Source organism: Nelumbo lutea, chromosome 8, assembly GCF_056320005.1.
Source record: "Nelumbo lutea isolate HS-2025 chromosome 8, American lotus-T2T, whole genome shotgun sequence".
NCBI lineage: Eukaryota > Viridiplantae > Streptophyta > Magnoliopsida > Proteales > Nelumbonaceae > Nelumbo > Nelumbo lutea.
The window spans coordinates 6,492,439-6,516,381 of NC_142691.1; the positions used below are offsets into that span (position 1 = coordinate 6,492,439).

The 23,943-nt window shown below is 38.3% G+C and overlaps 1 protein-coding gene across 6 annotated transcripts; it reads left to right on the forward strand.

The window, feature by feature from the left end:
- Nucleotides 1–1,448: 1,448 nt before the first annotated feature.
- LOC148842405 (uncharacterized) lies at nt 1,449–18,901 on the forward strand. 6 transcript variants are annotated; one of them, XR_016102852.1, is made up of 16 exons: nt 1,449–2,733; nt 9,471–9,600; nt 9,697–9,898; nt 10,787–10,873; nt 11,003–11,062; nt 11,180–11,266; nt 11,519–11,590; nt 11,706–11,761; nt 12,780–12,865; nt 15,573–15,663; nt 15,766–15,923; nt 16,000–16,091; nt 16,600–16,680; nt 17,177–17,236; nt 17,708–17,781; nt 18,308–18,901. XR_016102852.1 is itself a non-coding variant. In XM_088956653.1 (16 exons), the coding sequence occupies exons 1-16, from the start codon at nt 2,166–2,168 to the stop codon at nt 18,343–18,345; spliced, it is 2,058 nt and encodes a 685-aa protein (XP_088812779.1). In that variant the 5' UTR covers nt 1,449–2,165; the 3' UTR covers nt 18,346–18,901. The 6 variants fall into 6 exon arrangements, 4 of the variants coding, with proteins under 4 accessions (XP_088812779.1, XP_088812782.1, XP_088812780.1 ...); XM_088956653.1 differs by lacking the exon at nt 17,177–17,236 and adding an exon at nt 17,870–18,045; XR_016102851.1 differs by lacking the exon at nt 18,308–18,901 and having other exon boundaries at nt 17,079–17,236; nt 17,708–17,734.
- Nucleotides 18,902–23,943: the final 5,042 nt, after the last annotated feature.

Below are 23,943 nucleotides of genomic sequence, written 5' to 3' on the forward strand. Positions count from 1 at the left end.
GGAATTGGTTAGGTGATCGTTTTCATTTTACCCCAGAACCACTATTTCACCAAAAACCATTGATTTGATCAATAAACCGTTGACACTGATGGTCAAGCCATTTGAACCGTCCAACAATTTTAGTTTTTTTTTTTTTTTAATTTTTTGTCAGAACGGACCGTCCATTCAGTTTGGACAGTCAGATCGTTCAACCCGATAACCAGATCCCTGATCGGTTCATCATCCGGTTAGGTTTTAAAAACCTTTAGTGCATGTTTATGTATTGGTGTTGACCTGAATTGGACCAAGGTAAGGTAATAAATTGTCAAGTTCTAATATCTAGAGTTCAAAATGTATTCACTAATATTGGCTTCAAGTTGAATTTAGATTTCAACCGCTGATATTAGAATTTATCTACTTTTCATTGATTCATGTTTAATAGGATGTATTTATCAATCATGTTTAACCAATCGTGTATTTTACTTCTACCTCTGATGCACCATAAATCTTGCTCATTATTTATGATTGTTTTTAACTTGCTGAAACCTCATTTGAAGTTTGATAATTATAATCATCTCCCCTGAATTTTATGATAGTTGCAAGTACACCCCCTTTGTTAGAAATTGCTAACAAGAGACATGAAGATGTCCAAAATACCTATGCAAATTATTTTTGAGACTGGTTTCTACAGAAAAATAATACAAACCTTATAAACAATAAACAAAAAGAGAATTTAAAAATGCAACTTTACCCTTGAGCAATTAATATGGAGGGAAATTTGAAAGATAAATCAATTTCAGAAAAAGACATTGGAGGGGTTTGAACTAGTGATTTATATGAAGAGAAAATATGAAAAATAAATATTTTGGTAAAAAATACCTGAATGGGTATTTTCAACATTTCTATGTCTCTTCTTATAGGATTATAACAAAAAGGTCCACTTGCAACTATGCTATAAAGTTTGGGGGAGATAATTGTAATTATCAAGGTTAGAGGAAAATTTCAGCAACAACCATAAACTTAACGGAGGTTTAAGCAATTTAAGTGAAATTGGGGGATTGGGTTCAAGTGGGGCAAAAGAAGATCCCAGGGGTTTCGTTTGGCACTTTTTTAGAAGATAATGTAACATTTTGCATAGATCCTAGCAGCTTGAAAGACCATATGATTAAGATGGGCCTTTCCAACGAAAGGGGAAAGATTCGAAGCTTTCTAGAAGTTCCACTTCCACTGAGTTGAGTTTATATAAATGCAACTTTCAACTATTAGATGTTTTTTCCAACGAAAGGGCAAAAGCCAAAACACAAACTACCAGACATCTAAAAAATCGAAAGCCCGCATAAAAAGACACGCCAAACGGGCCTCGAGCATTTATGTCATAATTCATCGTAGAAGTACGACTTAAATAACCAAAATACCCCGGATAGCAAAATCAAGTGACAATAAAACATGTTGTCGAGTGTCGACAATTCGACATTGACATCGGATATTCTCTCTCTTTACCCACTTTTCTGAGTTTCTCCTTCAATAAAGTTTGATCGTGGGGACACAGAAAATAAATGTGATTTGGTTAGAAAATTCATGACCAAAGTTTCCCCTTTCATAAACTTTTACTTTCATAGGGGGAGAAAAGGAGAGAGACAATCTTAACGGCCACCCAACCCAAATCACAGTCGGAATTTTCTTCATGAAAAAACTGATAAACCACAAAGTGAGAAACGAGGAGGTAAGAAAAGGGGAAGAGAGATTATAGAAACTGAAGCTGGAGCTCGAGTTCGTACAGTTCGTTTAAGAGGTAAGTGGGTTCCTTCTAATTTTCAGAGTTTAGTGAGGAGGTGCTTGTTAGTTCTTGATTTCCACTCGAATAAAAGTGGGTGTTAGTAGCAGTGGGATGCAGAGGTTCCTTCGTCTCCTAAATTGGCTAGTCTGGAAATCTGAGTACTGATAGCGGGAAGCATAGGGAGGTTTTTGATTGGACTCTTGCTACAGATTTTACAGGGAGAAATCCTAAGTTGCAGATTGTTTTGACTCATTCGAAACAGTGATGAATTATACTGGGGGCTTTAACCTTTAAGTTGTTCTTTGTTCATTTTATTGACAGTGTCTAAGAATAGTCATTTACAGTGCGTTTAGCCACGCGTGGTTGTGTGGTGTGCTTGTATACACTAAGAATGGAGGAGTTATGCTGAATGCTGGTATTGAGGAGGGGCTTAGGGATGAATTCTACGATGGATGACATGAACTTGCTTCAGCAGGCACAGAGACATCACTTGGTGGTCAGGGAAATAGGGGAGGAGATTGATCTGGAGATTGGTCCTGGAGATGACGACCCTTCATTTTCTAACGCGCCTCTCATAGGTGTTCCACCGCGAGAACTCTCTATTGAAGAGCAGGAAGAGCATAAGCAGCTCCTCATGGCTGCGCAGAACCAGAATGAAGAGCAAGAGGCTCCAAAGACGCAACCGGTGAAAAGGAAGAAGAAGGTGGTGAAGAGATGGAGGGAGGAGTGGGCGGATACATACAAGTGGGCTTATGTTGATGTCAAAGAGGGTACTGCCAGAATATTTTGTTCCGTTTGCAGGGAATACGGGAGGAAGCACAGGAGGAATCCATATGGGAATGAAGGCAGTCGAAATATGCAGATGAGTGCACTGGAAGAGCATAACAACAGTTTACTTCATAAGGAGGCACTCCGGCTCCGGATGGCCTCCAAGGATAAAATTTTAACCATTGCTGACAAACCCATATATGTAAAAGGTCAGTTAACTTGTTCCCCCATCTTTTATTTTTGGTCTTTTTTTTTTTTTTGAAAAATTTAATGAACACCAACTTCGTAAAAGGTCTCTCACTTTCCTTTGATTTAATCATACTATTTTCTATCCTCCTATCTATCTTATGTTATTACCTTATCACTGCTTGAAATGATTGTCTATGATACTCATTATTTCCAGAATATAACTCAACCTTGATACACAACTTATTAAGTAACTAAATATAGTCTAAGAATTAATTCACGAAAAAAAAGCCCAAGATTTAGTCACAGCAACCATAATACCTTAGTTATTGCTTCAAGCTTGAACGCTCTAGTCGTTTCCATCAACTGAGTCTCATCGCAATTTGCAATTACTTAGGAATTAGGATTACTTAAACTCTAAGGGAATGGCTTTTGTTAAGTCAGGGTTCTTTTAGTCATATAGGTCGGCTGTGATATTTATATGCATTGTATGAGTTACTGACTATAGATAGGGACCTACATCTGAACCTTGATATAGAATTGACTCGAAGCTGGAAGCATGATACTGGACTTGTGAAGCATACAACCTGAGGTTGAATATGAACCCAAATTGATGATCACAGTCATATCATTCAAAACATAAAGGGGTAATTTTTTGGTCACTGAATGATGAAGCATCAACCGATTTTATAAATACCTGCATAGGTTTACAAAGGCTCATAGTGGAACGAGTCTGTTTCTTAATTTCTTGACATATTCCTTTTTCTTTCTCTTCCCATAATTCCATTACCGGAAAAAAAAGAACACCCAATCTTGGTCCTAGCTATCTGGGGTCTCGGGAGGGGTAAATAAATAATCTACCAAAGCTCTTCTTTTGAAGGAGGTCACAAGTATTTATTCTTTGCAAACAAGCTTCCTAAACAAAGAAGAAAACTCTTGAGGGGATGTGGCTGCACCATACCTTTTTGGACGGGAAGGAGAAGTTCTGCTCATCTGCAATCAAAGCCTTGATTGCATGTAGACCTCTTTGAGAATTGTAGAAAATCAACTATGTCATTTATCTCCAAATCTCTTAGGGTTCTTCTTAGGCTTAAGTTCAGGTTATTCTTGGAAGGGGAAGCGGGGAGGCAATAAGAAATGATTGCTTCTTGGTCTAGGGAAGGAGATGGCAAGAGTTGAATTGCCCCACCAAAGGTCAGTCCAAAGCTTGATCTTGTTGCCATTGCCCATTTAAATCTAATGAAAGGGGAAGAAAACTACGGTAAGTGGAGACAATACGTTTCCAAGGATAGGTCGATTTTACACAATTCAAATGGAGATTGCTATCCCAACTATTTATACTTGACCCATATTTACTAGTGATGACAGCAGCCCAAAGCTCATTGGATTCATTAGGAAATCTCCACAACCATTTCCTAAGAAGCGAGACATTTTTTTTTGTTCTTTTAACTACCCAATCCCCAATCCACCGGCTTCCTTAGACTTACACACTTGTTCCCATCTCACTAGGTGGCTTCTTTTCTCCACTCCACCATCCCAAAGGAAGTCTCTTTGTAGCTTCTCAATCTGAATCCTGATTTTGGAAAACTGAAAGGTAATAAATGGGCAAATTTGTAAGGGAAGCCTTTAAGAGAGTGAGTCTCCCCCCTTTTGAGAGAGAACTCCACTTTCAAGTGGCATGTTTCTTCTCACATTTCTCCACCACTGGTCTCTAGAAACTTTGACTTTTTGGGTTCCCGCCAAGTGGCATTCCCAGATAGGAGATAGGGAATTTCTCCACTTCGCAACCCAAGACCACCTTAAAGTTCTCCAGAGGGTCTTCTTCAATTGAGTTTATAGCTACAACACTAGTCTTGGAGAAGTTCACCTATTCCCCAAACAAGTCCATGTTGGGGAAATGCTCCACCTATTCCGAGCAAACTAGGAATCTGTCCAGTCTACAACTTGTCACATTTTCTTGCATATTTGACCAGGTGAACTGACCATTATGGAGGGGAAGATCGCACAAATTATGTCTAGCTATGAATCTAGAGAAGTTCCTCATGCTTCTAGTCAAAGCTCCTGTTGGAGTGCTCCTGACTGTACCTTGCGACATTAGAGTCACCCCCTAGACACCAAGGAACATTTTCTTGCTCATGTAAGGAGTCCAATTCATCCCAGAATCTTCCTCTTTCTGAAGGTGAGTTTGGACCATTTATACCAGTCAGAATCCAGTTGAACCTGTCACTTTTGTTGGTAAACAAGACAGGAATTGAGTACTCTCCTTTATCAACTTCCATGCTGGACACCTCCTCTTCATTCCAAACTAAGATAATTCCTCCCAAAGTGCAGGTGCCGGAAGAGCAGTCCATTTTTCCTCTTACTCCCCAAATTTCTTTCAACAGTATTCTACCTACTTTTTTTTTTCTTGTAAAATGACGATATCAAGATCTTCTCTTCTTAAGGTATCTTTCACAAGGAACCTCTTTATCCGGCCTCCCAAACCCCTAGTGTTCCAACTTAGGATCTTCATTGAGCCACATTCTCTGCTTTTCCCTCATCTGTTCTACTACTAGCTGATTTTGATCCATCATACCCCATTGAAGTCTTTGTAATTCCCTTTCTGAACTCCTTTTCTCATTTCTCCCCTGAGCTTTCCCCTTTTCTATCACAATCTCACTTTTGGGTCCCTGCCTGTTAACATTTTCCTTTTCACTGTTAATCCCCGAGCTTCTAGCCATCTCAATGGTTTTGCCTTCCGTCTCCTCCTCCCTACTAATACTGGCCAAGTCTTGGGTTCTGACCCTCATCCACATCATTTGTTTCGTGGAAAAGGCAACTACTCTTAAGTATTATGGGTGTCTCACATAAGAACTCAAGTCTTCCTTGGATTCAACCTTGTCGTCTCCGCAGAGTGAGGTAGAACTCGAGGGTTCATCTTTAAAAGGGGTCTCAGGTGGGCTCAAACTTTGGGGATCAACCTCTAGGCCCGCCACATGGGCTTAGTAAAGTGCCGGTCCAGGTCAGGAACCTGAGTGGGTCTTGGGTTAGGTCTAGAGCCTTCAAAGGGTTGGTCTTTTGTGGGGCCCTCCTTGGAACTAGGACCAGCCTTTAAACATCTTTATGAAATTTGAAAAGTAAGCCTAAAATCAGCTTGGGTTCCTTTTCCTTTCAGTCCCTTTTTTTAGGAGTAAGGCTTTTGGGAAACATTCTTACCTTACAAGGGGAGTCAAAACCTACCAACTCCTTAGCTTCAGTCTTATGGAAGCTTCCCAAAATGTTTCTTGGCCGAGTAGCGTCCTTCCATGCCACCACACGTCTGGTGCCACTGCAGCAAGTTGACTCAGCGGGCTGGGTAGCAAAGTAGTTTGTCTTCACCTCCATTGAAAGGTAACACCTCGATTATGGCGAAATGTAGCTCAGAAAATTCTTCGTTCCAGGATCTACTTCTGCAAGACCTCCACAAAGACTTCCTAACAAAGCAAAAGCTTCTTCCAGCCAAAGGTGAAAAGATGACCTGCAACTTTTCAACCAACCATGAAAACTCAAGAATTCTAGGACTGAGTTGACCATTGGCCACCAACGATCCAGCTGAACCCACTCTCCATATAAAGAAACTTATTATTTTTTTTTGAGAAAGGTAAAGTATAGCATATTTTATTGATAACAAAATCATTGTCCTTTGTACAATGAGACTGTGCATGAGTCATGACAACCAACTAGGGACCCCCCAAAAAAATCCACCCTCAAAAGGTATTATTTCTAAATACATTATGGACAGACAAACAGCTCTTTAAGAACCCTACTGCTGCATTAATCACCACTGCTTCTGAAGCCAGCTTCTGCTAAAAAGTTCTGCAGTTTCTTTCCAACCAGATGGCCCACAAAATTGCAGCCGGGATAGAGGACCAGCAGACCTTCCCTTTTCTAGACATAACATATCCTGGACCTGCAGCCTTTTAACAGATCCTTCACTGATCCAGGGATGCACCAATTCAAGTTTTGTTTTTTTTTTTGTTTTATCAAATACCAATTCATCAATTCAAGTTTATAGCATCAAGAAAATAGTTTCATATTGAAGCACTAAAACTACAGTGCAGAAAGAAGTGACTTGACGTCTCCACCTCACAGTTACAGAAAACACAAAGCAAGCCAGGGGCATTAAAACCCTTCTTCACCAGCATGGTCTTTGTCAAACATTTATCCAAAATAGCCACCCAAAGGAAGAACTTTACTTCAGAGGGAGCTGCTATTCTCCATATGGATTTTCTAGGGAAAGGATCTCTTGCCTCTCCTACAAGACCCGAATAGGACTTGACAGAGAACTCCAGATCTTGTCCATTTCCAACATCTTGTATCTTGAACTTGCAAGTTTAGCTGTTGACTTTGAAGGACTTCAAAAAGATGGGCCACCAGATCCAGTTCCCAACCATTGAATCCATATAAAGAAACTTTCTCCTGCTTGACCCAAGAAAGCACCTACTCCTCTGAAGGAGCAAAGGCCACCACCTTATTTGACTCGAAAGGGAAGAGTTTTAGTAACCCTTGGGAGTGAAAATTGGCAGACAGACGTAGTTAAACATCTCTCCAGGTCAGAGTTTCTGGTTTAGTACAGACAAAGCAAGCTTCCACCTTCTGAAAAGGTTTGTCCTGATGGACAACCAAAGTGTAGGCTGATCATCCTGCCTTTATAACTTTGCTCTTCTTTCTAGCCGAGAGAAGAGTTCCAGTAATGGACCTGCGAAATAGGGTTTGTCTTTGGAAGGATAGAACAGGCTCAATAGGTAGTCAAAATTCCTCCAGCTGTTTCTGGTTAGTTCTTTGGGAGTGCAAAAGCTTCTCCAATTTGCAGATCTCTCTACTTATAAAAAAAAATGCATATCTCTCCCAGATGCTCAACTGAATGAATATGCCCCATCTATTTTCTTTCAACTGTATGTGCAGCACTCTTCCTTTCTCGCACACTTTTGGTCCTCAAGAACCTGTCTCTGATTCTTTAATGCCTCCTGTAGAAAATCCCTTGTCCATTTCACTTCCTCCTCCAAGAAAATCCTTGTCCAAGCTCCTCTTCCTGTTTCTGTCACCACAATCACTTCTTGTTTTTCCAACCTAAATTCCAACTTGAAAGTCTTTGAGCCAATTACTTCTACTTGTCTTTCCATCCCCTTGATGTTCCAGCTCATGCTTCAAGGACTGTGCCTCATGACATGCTTCAAGAGTGAAAGGTACCTCTTCCAACACTAGTACATTGCTCTCTACAATGTAATCTTTAAGATCTTCACAGGTTTACACGTCCCCCCAGCCCTGGTACACCCACAATTTCTACAGATTCAGCCATGCTATTTGCATTATTGCATATCTTGGAGCCCACCTAAACAAACAGTTCAGGCTAGTATATACAGTGTCCTCTTGCTTCTCCAACCAAGAATCTAAGAGTCTAAGGAACTTTCTTATTTTTTGGACCTATTTCTACCTAAAGAATTGTATTGCTTTCTATGTAAGAACGGGGACCTTACATTCCAAAGCTAGACAGCAAAGATAAACAAAGCAGCCCAGAGCTGACAATACATATGATTAGTTTTTTTACACAGACAGATTACAAATCAATTCCAGGTCCTGGCATACCCCATAGAAAGCCATGCCTTGTATCCCTGTTTTTGCTAGACTGTCAGTCAGAACATCGGCCAACCTGGGAATTGACCTGGATGAGCAATTCAGGTTTCTTCCAATAGCATTAGCTTCTCTAATAGAAATCTGGAATAACCGAGGAGGCTCCTCATCTGAACACAACCACAACATAATTAATTGGCAGTCCCCTTCTAGCTTTTGCTGGAATTTTTAAAACAATATTACTTCTGAAATCAATTCCTATCTAAATATATTTTCTCCATATGAAAAGGACAGCCCAGTGCACGAGGCTCCTGCCAATGCAGGATCTGGGGAGGGACATATGCTCTATTTTGGTTTTGACACAAAGTACTTCTGCAAAAGTTGATGGACTTGATGCTGTAATTTTCTTTGCTTCAGTTTGAGCCTACGAGAAGCACTAAAATTCCTTTCTTGTTATTGTTAAGAAATAAATTAAAAGCTGGTTCCTGAGTTTTGGGCTACATGAACCTGTTTATTTCTACTTGCTATCATTGGAACATCGCTTAGATGATGATGACGACCTGCAGGATGGACTTGACATAATTATATGGTAATTTCACATTTGAGTTTATAGTGATGGTACCAACAAAGGATAAAAGAATATGTAACTTGTTAGTTGCTGTAAGAACCATTCATCTTATAGAAACGATATTGCTTGCGTCTATCGGTTAATGTAGTTTGAGTTCTGAAATTCTTTCTGGAGTTCCTTAGTTCTTTTTTTTTTTTAATTGTTACCAGTCAAATTTTGTTAATCATGACAGAAAGAATAGTTTACACAGCAACCCTCTTTTCTTCTTTTTCTAGGCTAGCTTTTGCTACCTAATCCCTTTCCTTGCAAAATACAGGCACTCATTAGGAGGCTAATCCCCCCCCCCCCCAATTACTGTTCCCTGTTCCTCAGTTCTATTCTCATTTGGCTGCTACCCTGTTGACTGGTATCTTAAATTTGTTTGATCTTTTTAATGTTTTCCCTTTGAACACTGGATGTAAGATCTGGTGTAAAGGATTTTCTTGCGAATCCTGATGTTTATGTCCAAAATGTTGCACTCTTTAGTGACATGATTACTATAGAAATTTTCTCTACTAAATTTCCTTTTATTGGGTTTGGTGGGACGTGTTTCTCAAAATGAAGCTCTTATGTCAAAAACTGCTGGATCAATTGTTGAAGCTGTGTTAAGAAGGGATCCTCATGAGGTTGAGTTTATACAGTCAGTGCAAGAAGCAGTTCATTCTTTAGAACGAGTAATTGCAAAGAATACTCAGTGAGTTACCTTGAAATAAAGAATGATCTGTGATTAGGACTTTGAAGTCTGAAGTTTAAAACTACAAATCTCATGGAGTGGTTTTGCTATTTTCAGTTATATCCATATTCTTGAGCGATTGTTAGAACCTGAGCGTATGATTGTCTTCCGAGTGCCATGGATTGATGACAGGGGAGAGACACATGTAAATAGAGGATTCCGAGTACAATTCAGCCAAGTGTTGGGTCCTTGTAGAGGTGGTCTGCGTTACCATCCATCCATGAACTTAAGTACCGCAAAGTTTCTTGGGTTTGAACAGGTATTGTTTGCATATCTTAATCCTACATTTTATGTAGTTTGGCTGTTTGAACTCTGCCTTACCGGTTTCTATTTTTTGACATATTTTTTCTCCTTACATGTTGATGACATTGGATTGGCATGTTACATATAGGTAGAGGAGCTCTCTATGTCATCTTAAGTTTTAATCATTCTAGAAGTAGTTATTGAAAGGCATGTTTTAGTCTGGTTTTTGGTTGATCATAAAAACCAGCATATTCTATTCCTTTCTTTTCTTTAATTCAAGTTCCTTGCCTTTTTTTCTCTGATGAATAGTTAGAACCCATTTCCTTTCTCTCTGTGTCTCTCTCTTTTTACACACACACAAGCAAAAACTTTTTCCTCCTTTTCTGAACAAATGAGTTTTTTCAAAGAAATAAAAAATGAAAGAAAATACGAATTACTTTATGACAAGAATCCGATTGTAAAGAAAAAAATTATATGAGGGCTTATAAAATGATGACTAGCAGTAGTGTTTTGTTTTTTTGGAAAGAGAAACTGGAACATCATGGTTTCAATTCTTGTCAGTTGCAATATCTTTATTGCAAATAATAATGGCCAAATAATGTAAAGGTTGGGAAACCATTGAAATCAAGACTTTCTCTTTCTTGACAATCAAACCCATTTAAAAGTAGACTTTCTTGAAAAATTCTCCATGCCTTATTCATTTTTTGCAGACCTAAATACATCTACAGTATCCTTATGATATGCATGTTTGTGCTTGTCATGGTTATCTTCTGGTTTTACTGATAAAAAAGAAAAGAATCTTTTCTAGTTGTTTTCTTGATTGAATCTTGTATGTAAGAACTGGATTGACTAATTCTTTCTAGATGCATGCATCAATCTATTTGGTATTACTACTTCTCCACAGACTTTAAAGAATGCTTTGTCGCCATACAAGCTTGGTGGAGCTGGAGGAGGTAGTGATTTTGATCCAAAGGGAAAAAGTGAAAATGAGGTATTGCCCTTTCTTGTATGTGTTGCATTAAGAGCCACTTCATTTTGCAGTGAGTTGTTATTAAGGGTTAACCTTTCTGGAGGTTCTCTAAATGGTTCTCCTGAACATGTGTCGAAACCCATTTTGCAGATTATGCGGTTTTGCCAAAGTTATATGGATGAATTATATCGATATTTAGGTCCAGATAAGGTAGCAAGATAAATATTTCCATTGCTTAATTTGTTTTATGACTTCACATGGCTTAAAATAGCAAATGCATTGGACATCTGAGTCTGCTATTTTGTTTATTGATTATGTGCAATACAGGATCTTCCTTCAGAAGACATGGGGGTTGGTCCTCGGGAGATGGGTTACCTCTTTGGACAATATAGACGTCTAGCTGGTCATTTTCAGGTATTCAGAACACTTAAAAAGTGTGAATTCTGAAGCAAACAGTATTGTTTTCAGGAGATAAGCATAATTCCTCTTCGTTTTACAAAGATATAGTGTAAGCCCTTGTTTTTTTAGATATATGATCCTAAATTCCTACAAATCACCACTTTAAATATTTTCTATTACTTATTTTATAATTATTGTGAATATTGTCCATGGGAAAATTTTGGGTTCATGTCTTTGGGATTTCATATGTATGCTTTACTCATGCAGGGAAGTTTTACAGGGCCGAGGATGTTCTGGTCTGGTTCTAGTCTTAGAACTGAAGCTACTGGCTATGGACTGGTAAAATATTTGTCTATTTGTTCATTTTCTACTGATTTTTGTATGAGAAAATGGTAGAGCTTTCAGAATTATTTGTTAGTTTTTCATCTCACAGAACTCTTGGGGTACTGTGCAGGTTTTCTTTGCACAGATTATGCTTGCAGAAATGAATAAAGAGCTAAAAGGATTAAGGTTTCCAGCTTGACTTTGGATCTTTATATTAAGAAGGATTGCAGTATATTTGAAGTCTATACTGTGTTGTAGCATATCTTTTTTTCCTGTAGAGAATTGATTAGTTATTGACATGATTTTTTGGTATGTTAGATAACTATAAGGGAATTCGTCTATTTTTTGTTGTATAGCTCCAAGGAAATAATTTCTTGCCTAAGATTGAAGTATTATGGAAGGAAATTGTCATCTTCTTTTCTCCTAGAAAAATTTAAAGTTTCTTTCTTCACATTGAATCATTTTAGCCAAAGAACTGAAGAGGATTGATTCTGGAAATTTGCTTAGAGAATAGAGAATAATAGCAAAATCTCATGTGGTGATTGTTTTCGTGATCTTGATCCCCCTCCCCCTTCCTTACCATGGGAGAAACCATAAAGCTCATCATTGATTACTGTTCATTGGGAACCAGCCCAGTATAGAAGGTGCCTGTGAAGATTAAAAGGGCATCTCTTACTTGTTTATTCGAGACCAGCAGACACTGGAAGCTTCAGTATGTTGAAGTCCTTGCAACTTGCAAGGGCTTGAGCTTTCTCCAGTTTGTTTTTCTTGAAAATTGTGATTGGAAGGGGTTGTAATATGCTCTGTTTGACCTTCATTCTACAAGGGGCCCAAAAGGTTATGCAGCATTCTAGAAAAATTCTTGCCTTGACTTGTCCTTTCAACACCCCATTCTATGCTATCCTGAGGTTAGGCAATCTTCTAGATGATGGAGATTTGGGTGACTGCTCCTGATATTTGTCCTTCTGATTTCTCAATTATAAACAATTTCTCATTGTTGGCAAAAAGAAAAAGAAAGAAAAATATGTTTATATGCAATTGACCACTGTTCTCTGAAAAGAATTGACCACTGTCTAAATATTTGATTGTATTATGAATTAAATTTCAGTTCACCATCATCCAATGCGGTTTCTGCCATTCTTTATTCTTCATGTTCTTTAAATATGGGAAGCTCCTGTGCTGATGTGCTTAATTTCATCTCCAGATGCGTAGTGAGTGGCTGTGGAAAGATTGCAATACATGTCATAGACAAACTTCTTGCTTATGGTGCTGTGCCCATCACAGTATCAGGTAGCCTTCAGTTCCCATCACTTTTAATTCCCCCCAACAGAAGTCTTTCATTTGGGTTTTTTGCTCCATCTTATTAAAGTATAATGTAAGGAACATAACCAGGATGACATGTTTATTGAAATACAAGTCAATATGTTATAATCCATGAGAATAACTTTGCTGCTTTTGCCCATCCTTCACCACATCTGATTGTTGAAAGAGACTTTTAGAATCCATTCCAGAATAATGTTGATTATTGATAACTATGATCAGGGGGTTGTTATCCATCTGCAGGGGATAACACTAAGGAAGTAAGGTGCATTCGGGTTTATCTTATTATGTTTTAATAAGCTACGAGGTCAACTAAGTCCACATGGCCTCTTCTCTTTTCAAAAGGGTGTAAACTCATGTTTTAAATAAGGAACCAAAGTCAACATTCTTGAATTTCTAAATGTTGACAGTTCAAATCTTGAAACATCTAAAGTCATGGGTTATTTTATAGTCAATCTTCTTGAATTTTTCATTCTTGAAGGTATATGAAATGAACTTATTAGAGTTCTGATCAAAAGACAAAATTGTCATAATCAATCACCTAGTTATTTACCATAGGATTGTAATTATCTTATTTATATTCTTTGGTTTACTTCAAGTGGGCATGGGCATGCAATAGCCAATAGGTACAAAGAGAGCTTGTGGGTAGGTATAAAGAATCATAGCTAAAGAATGCAGAAGTGTTATTTGAGATCCCCATAAATAATGGGATTCCAAACCAAATATATGCTGTCTACATCTTTAAATACAGCCGATGCATCTAAATCATCTCAATTGCTTTTGTTAACCTCTATTGGAACTCCATTGTATTTGAAGATGCAATACCCCTTTAACATGCCTCATACAGCTACAAATTGTTTAGTCTCTCCACAGAATTTTACCTCCTTTCAAAATGTGTGCATTTTTCAAGAGATCAGTTAGAATTCAGAACATCCAGAGGAGTCCACTATGGCCCAAATAGAGCCAAAAATCTGCACCACAAACTTAGAAGATTGCTTACACTTTCATTACCTTGTCAATGTATGCATATGCTTGTGGTGAACCTTCCCCTATTAGTTAAATAATTCCTCATCAGAATTCTATCCAATATGATCTGCAAGAGTTGGTACAATTTCTAACTTCCACTCTAACTGACCATGTATATATTCCTTTTTTTGTTTATAAATAAATAAAACAAAAGCTGAGATGGTCTACTTAACTGAATGGGATTTGGATAAAACCAGTCAAAACTGGAACCCCTGGTATCCTGGATGGTTTTGCATGAAACCAGTGATTTTAACTAACCTTTCTGGAATTTTGGGATTTTAAATAAAATATTTTTTATCAGTAAAAATTGAATTTTTATTAGTTATTGGGATTTTACGTGAAATAATGAAAAAACTAGGGTCTTGGGGGTGGACCACAGGGGAAGGGGTGGACGTATATGGGCAGTATGAGGTACATACTGGCTTTTCACATCAGTGAAGGAGAAAGAATGGAGAGGGACGGAGAGATTTTGATCAATAACAAAAACGAGCTAAACATTTCAAAATCACCACTTTGGACTCAGTTGCACTTATATTCAATTAATCTGTTATCTGTATCTTTTTTCTTGATTCTACTCTAAGTGTGTTTCTCTTTGTACTTAGTCTAAGTGGGTCATACCTAGCTGTAAGTAGATGCCTCAAACCCCCCAAAGAACCTCCACAATATATGGTAAATGAATATAATTAAGTAATTTAAAAAAGAAAAGCTTGTATAAGAGTTCTTCTACTTTAAATATCTATAGAAAGTTCAAAACTTAGAATTCCTATTCTATTACTTCCCCCTACATGTCTTGGTGAAACTCATAAATGTATAGGGGTTATTGAATTGAATAGGCTGGGAAATAAGTCAAGAGGATGATTAGCAAATTCACTCATTCACGGAAGCTTACATATATCTAACTTGAGTGGGAATTATATTTTTCATGAACTTTGGATTCTTTTGATGGATGATTGAGGTTGTTTTCCTTGTAAGGGTATTTTTTATTGTCTTTTGATGTAGCCCTTAAGCAAGTGGTGTAAATTTCTAAGACCTTCATAATTGATTATCTTTCCTAGCTCTCCCCTCCTTAACCTTCTTTCTTGTTAAGAATGATGAAGATTGGCACTATATCGCTGTAAGTGTTGCATGGATACAGTTATGGGGGTTGAATCTGATATGTGTCCAAGAGCCTGACTTGGCAAGATGAGGAAACATGGACTCATGGACAAATCTATGGAGGAGCGAGCATATACCATAAAAATAGTTCATATTTTTTGAATTCTTACCTGTAAAAGGGGCTCTAAAATATTGCTTTTTTACAAAGTAAAATTTACATGAAATATGGCATTTATCTTGTATATTACCTGTTCATTATGTCAAATAAGCTAAAGATACAGAGGAAATGCTACATAGAGGCATCCTCAAGAATCCGTACAGCGTCTCTAATGCATGTCTGGCATGGACATTTCGTCCATCTAGGAGAGCCCATGCAACACTGTTTTCTGGCAGCTGGCTAATGATTAAATGATGTTAAGCTTGATTGCCCTGTCTTTTGCCTTATGAAAGTATAATCACAGACTTAATGTTATTTAACTTTGAAGCTTCAGATGTATAAAACGATATATGTAGATCAAATGCCAATTAAAATTCATATACTCTGTTTTATTTTCAGATTCCAGAGGTTATTTAGTGGATGAAGATGGATTTGATTATGTGAAGATATCACTTTTGAGAGACATTAAAGCAAATCAGAAAAGCTTGAGGTTTATGTTTCTTACCATAACATTTCATCTTTTATGTTTCATTCACCTTGCAAATTTTAAATGTTTTAGGCTTTTTGTATTCATAAGTCTTTTCATTTACAGAGATTATTCAAAGACTTATGCTCGGTCTAAATACTATGATGAGGCAAAACCTTGGAATGAAAGGTGTGACATTGCATTTCCTTGTGCTGCGCAAAATGAAATCAACCAATCTGATGCTGTAAAATTGGTTAATTCAGGTTGCCGTATACTAATAGAAGGTAGTGGCTCTTACTACGATGTTTTTTATCTTGTTTCTGTTAGCAGTAATCATCTCATCTCATCTATGGAATTCAGGTTCAAATACGCCTTGTACCCCAGAAGCAATTGATGTGCTGAGGAAAGCTAATGTTCTGGTTGCACCAGCCAAGGCTGCCGGTGCTGGAGGAGTAATTATCAACTATTCACTTCTCCAATTTATGCTTGATACATATCTTCTTTGGCAGCTACAAGTCAATGGATTGATAGAATACATTGCCATTTTCTCTTTCTAATTTCCTTTTATATCACTTTTTTCTTTAATATTAATTTTTAAGGATAAACAAGTAAAGTTCAATTCAGGTTCACCTCAAACAAATAACCATACTGATGTGGTATACTGTTGAATGTGATCAAACCTTCTCCAAAACTTAAAAATGAATTTTAGAGTCCTATTGTATAAAATGTATTAGCAATTTAAAGATCGTGTTGTTCTTAATTAAGAAAAAACACAGAAAATGTATTGATCAAAAAATAAAAATAAAAAAGATAGAAAAGGATTATGTTGGGCATGTCCCAAAGACTTAACTGACAAAACCTTTCTCAGAGAACATTTATAATCATTTTCTATGTTGATTTTGTTCTTGACAACTGCACACCTTAGACCTACACTAAATTTTGTAATCAATTTGGTCACAGGTTGCTGCTGGAGAACTTGAATTAAATCATGAATGTAATTTGATGCACTGGTCTCCTGATGACTTTGAAAGTAAACTACAAGTAGGACTCCTGATTTCTTATTAGCTTAATTAACAAATCATTTATTTGGTGCAAATAGCAAGTTGGATATTCATGTGTTATTAGCACTGTTAATTGTTACTCCAACATGCAATCCACATCTGTTAATTGGTAGGAAGTGGACAACTGAGTTGATACATTCCCATTTTCATCTTAAACATCTAGAATTCCTGTGAGACAATGATTCCACAGCTTATGTCTTGGGAATATTCCATTATGGAAAATGAAAATACACTTCAGCAAGTGATTTACATAAATTTAATTACTTAGCCAAGTTGTTCCAAAAATAAAAGGTAATAATTCTGTTTAAAACAACCATTACCATTGCTCGTGATTTTTTATTTCAGGAAACTTACAAATTTTTTGCATGGATTTTGTAGGTATCAGACCAGATAATTTCATTTGAAAATGCTTATTTATGATTAAAGAACATTAACTGAAGTATTTGAGTCTTTTCTTTGGGTGTTTGATTTCCAAGGAGTATCTTAATAAATGAAAAAAGAATTCTTGCTGTAATGAACCAAGTTCCTTTTATACCGTAAGTATTTCTAATCTTACTCAAGTTTGTTAGTTTTAGGCTGTAGTTCTGGTTCCAATATTTTCATTTTTTTATTCCCCCACCACTTTGGTACCAAACTTCATCAATCAAATGGAAAATGAAACCATTAAACTTCTAAGAGGAACATGTAAAATTTATCTATAACTTTCATATGTTGCAAGTTGAAACTATAATTCTTAGTCAGTTAATTTGGGATCAGAAGCTTGACCTCACTGTTGTGTAGTAGCCCATTAAAGCAAGATGTTGGCGAAACTAAGACACAAGCACCTCATTTTATAAACATATTAAGGACTGACATGTGAGGGAAAAGCAGTATCCTGGTGTTTAATTCATACTTGGGCTTTTGGCATGGTAGGACTATTGACAACATAGTTCCTTGTTGCCACTTTGATTCATCAACAAAATTTCCATGGATGAAAATTTCATCTTTTTCTTTTCCTTTTTTCACAGGATGCCATGAAACAGACATACCAAAAAGCCATTAAAGCAGCAATAGACTTTGGGTATCAAAAAGAGAGTCCCGAGTGAGTATTTATATTTGTACCTGTAGAAATAATCTGTGGGGTTATCTATGTGTGTTATATATTATCTTCATACCATGAATGGTTTCAGTATACCTTTGGACATGGAAACTTGTCACTTTGTTCATCAAGGAAATCTACTGGGTCAAGACCAATGTTTGATGATATCCCATTATACAAGCATGATTTTCATGGAACCAGTATACTTGGGTTCTCCAAACCAGGAAAAGAAAAGCTTATTCAGGTGTAAATTGATATTTAACTCAGGTGACTTGGATCCCTAGTTTGTTCTCTCTTAGGTCTTGTTTGCCCACTAATGTGTATTGAGAGGAGCAAGTTAAATAGCTTTCTGCAATCCCGGAAAGAACATAATTATTTTCTTAATAGTAATTCCAAAACAAATCAGCTTCCAGTAATTCATCCTCAAGTTCTATTCCATGTTCTGCCTGTACTGGATTCAGACGTTGACATTAAATGACACCTGAAAGATTTATTTTCTTCTTTGCTTTTCCTTCTTAATACTCGGCAGGGCTTTGGTACATGGGGCAACTATCTCTGCTTTCCTAGCACTTGCTCAAGGTATGACTGACCAGGGCTGCGTATAGAAGCCAGGGATACTGTCCAGTCAAATATGCATGCTCATTGAGATGTGGATATACATACACTTCACCTACCAGATGATTGAGGAAGGTCAGAACGTCATTGACCACTTTGGTGCTTGTGCATCTCAAGAAACATTACACGTATTTTCCAGGGCCAGTGACATGAAAGGTTCGGGATATGCATGTGGAAGCTTTCTTCCTCTTGTAGCTGTGACATGTTTCTAATGTTATATAGGAATCTGGGTTGGGGCTAACTTATGGATGATTAAAACAGAGGGAGATACAGGAAAAGGTAGTAGTGGCTGAAATAGTTGTGAATGGAAGGAGGAATCTTCAAAATTCGTTGCTGGAAGCATTTGTATACTACTCCCAACCTGAACACTGCAGCCTTGTGAAGAAGCTGAAAATGATTGGAAATAAAATATAATTCTTTGTTAGTGTCCAAGTCACAATGTGCCTCCAGAAACCTGTGTAACATAACGAAGTTTCTCTTCTAATGCAATGTTTTGTTCATGCTTCAAGACCTCTCTCTTCTCATTACCTGATGGACTGCCTGGTTTTCTTTTTTTTTTCTTTTTTTTTTCATTGGTCGGAAAAGAAAATTCATTAATTCATTAAGGGGATAGTCAGATACATATTCCATCAACCTGAAGTTCACCCACCAAACAGGGTTAGCACCGCCCGGAAGGGTGTAGTTTGGATTTTGGAACTTTGGATCAACCTAACCCAAAATTTGATTTTCTAAAGAAATTAGCCGAAGATTTTTCTATGTTGGAAACCCCTTTCCTGCGGTAAAGCCCACTAAAGCCTATTATCCCCCCCCCCCCCCCCCAAAAAAAAAAAAAAAAAGAAAAAAAAAGTACAACCGAACAGCTCAAGACTCTTGTCATTAGTAGACCCAAAAAAAACTTAAAAAAAAGTCTACGTGGTCGGTGGGCAATGGCAAAGTATTTGCAATTCAGTTACTCTTGTCAACAATTCAAGTTCACTTGTGTGCGTATCAGGTGTTTTAAGCATGCCTATTCCTGAAAATGGTCAAAGTCCAAAACACCTCTTATTTGGGATTTTGATATGATACGGGACATATTTTTGTATTAAAACTTTGATCCTTGGTGGTATGATAAAAAAGAAAAGAGATGGCACAAACCCATGGATTACTCTTTCCGAGAAAAAAAAAAGGAAAAAACAATTGGGCATTTAGAAAGTTAGAAACCCAACCTACACTAAAAGGTGTATCAGTACAAGTCAGATATATGTGTGCTTGTCAATTAATCTAATTGTACAAGTCATTTTATAAGTTTTACCGTATCAAAGTAGAAAATCTCTTCCATGCACATGAAGAAACAAGATCAGTTGAAAATTTTCCCCTTGTGCAAAGGCCTCAGGTGCGTTCAAAATGATTAGCATGGACCAAATTCAAATGCTTAATTGCGAATTGGGATTTGCTCCGATCTCACAGCTACATCCCACAATGTATTTGGAACATTTCCCATGAGATAACATACAAGTATGGAGATGTTCCCAATGTGCAGTGAGATCGGTGTGAAAAGCACTCTGTGAGGAACAGATTCGGATTCCTTAATTGCCTACAACTATAGAAGAGGTATGAGGGCAAAGATATCATCATCTAAGCCTTGTCCCAACTATACCAGTAGGATAAGAAAGATGCTGAACAAAATTTGAACAAAGGTTTTGCGTTTTTTTTCCTTTTACTTCTGGTTCGAGTGGAAGTTCATGGCTTTCTATTGAGATATACAAGTATACAACAAAACCTGAGTCCATACTGAGGACAATAAGCAATCGAATATTGGAGCACTTGTGTCGGCCATCAACCAGGAAATCAATTAGACTTGCTGAAATATCCCGTCTTACGCCTTAGCATGAGAAACTACATTATGAGTACGAGCAAGACATTGTCCTCCCCAACTTTTTAGAGGAGGTTGTGCTGAGTGATAAGTGGCACCTGATGAGGGCAGATTTGGCCCTCTAGTGGAATTGTGACACGTGGCACCTCATGCCAACTAAGTATAGCCTCTTGGCAGCTCACCACAGGCAGCTCGTCACTTGTAGAGAAGCTCGGTACAGGAGTAGCTTGGCGTATCGCAGGAAGATCTCCTGCCTGACGACCTGGCCTAGACACCGACCCGCCGACTGACACGGTCTCTGACCTGACGACCTGGCCTAGACACTGACCCGTTGGCTAACACAGGCGTCGACCTGACAACCTGGCCCAGACGCCGACCCGTCGACTGATGCAGGCGCCACCCTGACAACCTGGCCCAGGTGCCGACCTGGCCGCCTGACACAAGCGCCTGCTTGACGACCTCAAGGAGTTCACCACCATACTCCGGTTCTGACGGGATGTAACGAGTCTTACCGTTTGGAGGCTTTTCACCCACCTAACCCACGAGGACTCCGGTATATAAAGACCTCACCCCCCAAATGGGAGAGGGATGGAAAAAATGGAGGTAATTCCTGCTCTCTAGCTCTCTCGTTTCTCCAATATTATCTTCAAAGCTCTCTACAATCAGAGTGCTAACTTAAGCGTCAGAGAGCCCCCACCGGGAAAATACCCCTGGGTCTTCTGATTCAGTTCTCGCAGGTCCCTCAGCTCCCGCCGCCTACAAAGATGAAGAAAAGATGGAGTTCTCGCAAGTCCCTCAGCTCCCTACAAAGAGGAGGAAAAGATGGAGTTCTTGCAGGTCCCTCAGCTCCCACTACCTGCAAAGGAAAGGAGACCACCTCATGCTGAGGGCAATCGGGTTGCACTGCACCAGGGAGCTCCACCATTCTCCAAGGCACATGCCGCTTAGTAGGGAGTTCGCCACCAGGAAGCTCTCCACCAGGCAGTTCGCCACCAGGCAGTTCACCACTAGGGAGCTCGTCACCAGGGAGCTCGCCACCAAGCAGTTCGCCACCAAACAGTTCACCACCAGGCAATTCGCCCCCAGGCAGTTCTCCACCAGGCAGTTCGCCACTAGGCAGTTTGCCACCAAGTAGCTCATCACTAAGGCATGTCACCACCGGGTCAAATAATGAGGTACTTAGCCAAAAAATTTTTACATCACAAAACATTGGTACATGGCCAGAAACAGTTACATCAACACCAAAATTAAGCAATATGGGAGTCATGTAATCTGAGTATTTCGACGCAATGTTTGATTTAATATGTAGTATGCCTTACTGTAATTTTGGAACAACTAAAATGGAGATGTATACTAGTCATACAAATCTTTTTCCTTGTGTCGGACCAGGTGTATCACCACCCACCACACATCTGCATCCTAGCAAGAACACACAGGTCCACCCATCCTACCAATTTACCAGATATGTGCAATAAGATGCACCCTAAAACTCAACTCAGTGGAAGTGAAACTTCTAGAAAGCTTCAAATCTTTGTTGGGGTGTCAAGAGGAGAATTTTCCTATTTCCTATTTAGGGATGCCTCTTGGAGGGAATCCAAAATTTCTCAACTTTTGGAGACTAGTGGTGGAGAAATGTGAAAAGAAACTATCATTTTGGAAGAAGTGTTATTTCTCAAAAGAGGGAAGGTTTACTCTCTTGAAGGCCTCTTTAGCAAATTTGCCAGTCTACTTCCTTTCAATTCAGTTTTCCAGAGTCTAATCAAAGTTAGAAATCAGATTGAGAAGCTTAAAAGGAACTTTATTTGGGAAGGAGGTGGGGAAAAGAAAAGCCACTTAGTTGGAAGCAAGTACACAAGCCTAAAGAGGATGGTGGTGTGGGATTTGGCCACTTAAAAGAAAAATTCTTCTCTCTTAAGTAAATGGCTATGAAGGTTCCCTAAAAAACCCAATGCTCTTTGGACAGCCGTCATCTCAAGCAAATATGGATCAAATGTAAATGGGTGGGATAGCAATCTCCACTTGAACAGGATAAGGTCCAAAAATCCTTGGCAATGTATCATCTCCACCCATACTTCTTTCTTTCCTTTTATAATATATGAAGTGGGAAATGGCTCTAAAATAAAATTCTGGAAAGACCTTTGGTGGGGGGGAAATACCCTTGCAACCTCTTTCCCTAGACTTTTTAACCTTACCCTTGACCAAGAAGCCACTATTTCTTCCTGCCTTCCAGACCAAACTATTGAGAACACCCTAAACTTTTGGCTTAGAAGACCCCTAAGGGATTTGGAGATTTCTGAATTAATCGACTTAATTCAGATTCTTAAAGAAGCCTACATCTCCCCCTCCTATTCTGACACCCGAATTTGGACCCTGCACCCTACTGGCAAATTCTCTTCTTAAGTCTATGGTTTTGATTGCTGATGAACAACATTCCTCCTTTCCTTTTAAGATCTGGTGTAGCCGCATCCCTTCAAGAGTTTGTTTCTTTGTTTGGGAAGCTTGTCTCCAGAAATTAAATACCTGTGATCTCTTGCAGAAAAAGTTTTTGGGAAGACTGTCCATCTCTCCTCATGTTTGCATTTTATGCTTCAGTGAAGGTGAATCAGCAGATCACTTTTTTCTTCACTGCCAATTCACCCAAAAGATTTGTTTCCATTTCTTGAAAATGGCAGGTTACAACTAGGTTATACCAGAGCACATTATGGACTTTCTGCATCACTGACAAGGAACAGGTTTAAGTAAAAGGGGTAAAGTTTATTGGCAATCGGTGCTACATGCAGTGTTGTGCGTTGTTTGGGATAAAAGAAACAAACACCTCTTTGACAACAAATTCAGGCTCCTGGAGGAGTTAATTTCAGACATTACTTATCTTTGCAACCTCTAGACGGTGAACTCAGATCTGTTCAAAGGACTCTCAGAGTCTCAGTCAATGATCTCAATAGAGATGCTTATCCCTTTCTGTTTCTCCCTCACCTCCATCAAACATCCTTGAGACATCTTGACCCCATCAGTGAAAGAGTGATGACCCTAAATTTCGATGGAAGTGCCTTAGGTAACCCTTGCTTAGCTGGTATTGGAGGCACAGTAAGGGATCAAAGGGCAACATTTGTTGGACTTTCAATGGTCCAATTGGTTTGGCTGGTTCCACAAAGGCTGAAGCGATGGCTGCTCTCACAAGAATCAGAATAATAAAAAATTTGAGAATCCAAAATTTAATCATTGCAAGTGATTCAGCAAACACTATAAAATGGTTAAGAGACAAAGAGGGGGACCTTGGAGATTGAGTCACTATTTGGCAGAGGCTACGGACTCTTTGGACTATTTAAATGTAAAATTAGTTTGGATTCCTTGGGAACACAATGTTTTTGGAGCATTTGTATAGTGACAAGCTTCTACCTTTGTAATTTGTATGGTTCTTCTCGTGCTTTGTACATATTCTCATGTACCTCTTCTTCCTTTAATGAATCCTGGTTAAATTTTCTCAAAAAAAATATATATATATAAAATAATTCAAAATACAAGGTAAGGCTCAGTTTAGAAGTACAAAGACAAATATGTAGAGTGCAAAACCTTGTATTTTGTATTATTTTATATGTATTTGTACTGTATATATTTGTATTGGTACTCTTTCCAAACTGAGCCTAGAGAACAAAAAAAGTATTCAATTGCAAGCAACAGAAGCAGGCCACGAATCTCAA

What these genes read in the sequence shown, in the direction of transcription:
- LOC148842405 (XM_088956653.1), top strand. Translation starts at nt 2,166, where the DNA reads ATGCTGGTATTGAGGAGGGGCTTAGGGATGAATTCTACGATGGATGAC. An exon ending in GTCTAGCTGGTCATTTTCAG is followed by an intron (nt 11,267 to 11,518) that starts GTATTCAGAACA and finishes TTACTCATGCAG; the next exon opens with GGAAGTTTTACAGGGCCGAG. An exon ending in AAAGAGCTAAAAGGATTAAG is followed by an intron (nt 11,762 to 12,779) that starts GTTTCCAGCTTG and finishes TTTCATCTCCAG; the next exon opens with ATGCGTAGTGAGTGGCTGTG.